The sequence below is a fragment of the Homarus americanus genome, unplaced genomic scaffold (genome assembly GCF_018991925.1).
Source record: "Homarus americanus isolate GMGI-L3 unplaced genomic scaffold, GMGI_Hamer_2.0 scaffold52806, whole genome shotgun sequence".
NCBI lineage: Eukaryota > Metazoa > Arthropoda > Malacostraca > Decapoda > Nephropidae > Homarus > Homarus americanus.
Genome location: NW_024720773.1, coordinates 1,248,713 through 1,249,552, shown reverse-complemented (window position 1 = coordinate 1,249,552; position 840 = coordinate 1,248,713). Strand labels below are relative to the sequence as shown.

At 40.7% G+C, this 840-nt stretch overlaps 1 protein-coding gene across 1 annotated transcript; it reads left to right on the top strand.

Moving 5' to 3' along the window:
* Positions 1-202: 202 nt before the first annotated feature.
* Positions 203-538, top strand: LOC121861107 (uncharacterized histidine-rich protein DDB_G0274557-like). The gene has a single exon (XM_042358670.1). It carries the CDS (start codon positions 203-205, stop codon positions 536-538), a length of 336 nt encoding a protein of 111 aa, XP_042214604.1.
* Positions 539-840: the final 302 nt, after the last annotated feature.

Sequence of the window (840 nt, the reverse complement as noted above, 5' to 3'; positions counted from 1 at the left end):
ATTAGTGTTTTAATGAGGTGTTATTAGTGGTTTAATGAGGTGTTATTCGTGGTTTAATGAGGTGTTATTAGTGGTTTAATGAGATGTTATTAGTGGTTTAATGAGGTGTTATTAGTGGTTTAATGAGGAGTTATTAGTGGTTTAATGAGGTGTTACCCTTACAACACCAGTTATTAACATCATTAACTCTGTTACCATAATTATGACTATCATCGCCTATCATCGCCACAACGACATCCATTGTCTCTACAACTACAACCAACTTCATCACAATTTCAGCCACATTCACCACAACTACAATCATCGTCAACACAATAACGTATTTCGTTACTATACCTACAACCATCGTCACCATAATTATGAATATAGTTACGACAACTACAACAATCGCCATCATAACTACATCAATCGTCACCACAACTACAATAAGCGTTACCACAACTACAACAATCGTTACCACAACTACATCAATCGTTACCACAACTACAACAATCGCCACTTCAACTACAACCATCATTACCACAACTGCACCCATTGATCCCAGAATTGTATCCACCGCCCCCCACAATTACAACCATCAACCCTACAGCTACATCCAATATCGTCACAACTACAACATTTGTCACCACAACCATCGTCGCCTCAATTACAACCACCGTTACCAATATGAATATAGTTACCAGAGTATCACTCTGTATACTAACACCACCCCACTACCATCACCCACACTACCACCACCCACACTACCACCCTCCCACTACCACTACCCACACTGCCTCTACCCACACTACCATTACCCACACTACCTCCACCCACACTACCATCACCCATACAACCATC

What these genes read in the sequence shown, in the direction of transcription:
- LOC121861107 (XM_042358670.1), top strand. Translation starts at nt 203, where the DNA reads ATGACTATCATCGCCTATCATCGCCACAACGACATCCATTGTCTCTAC.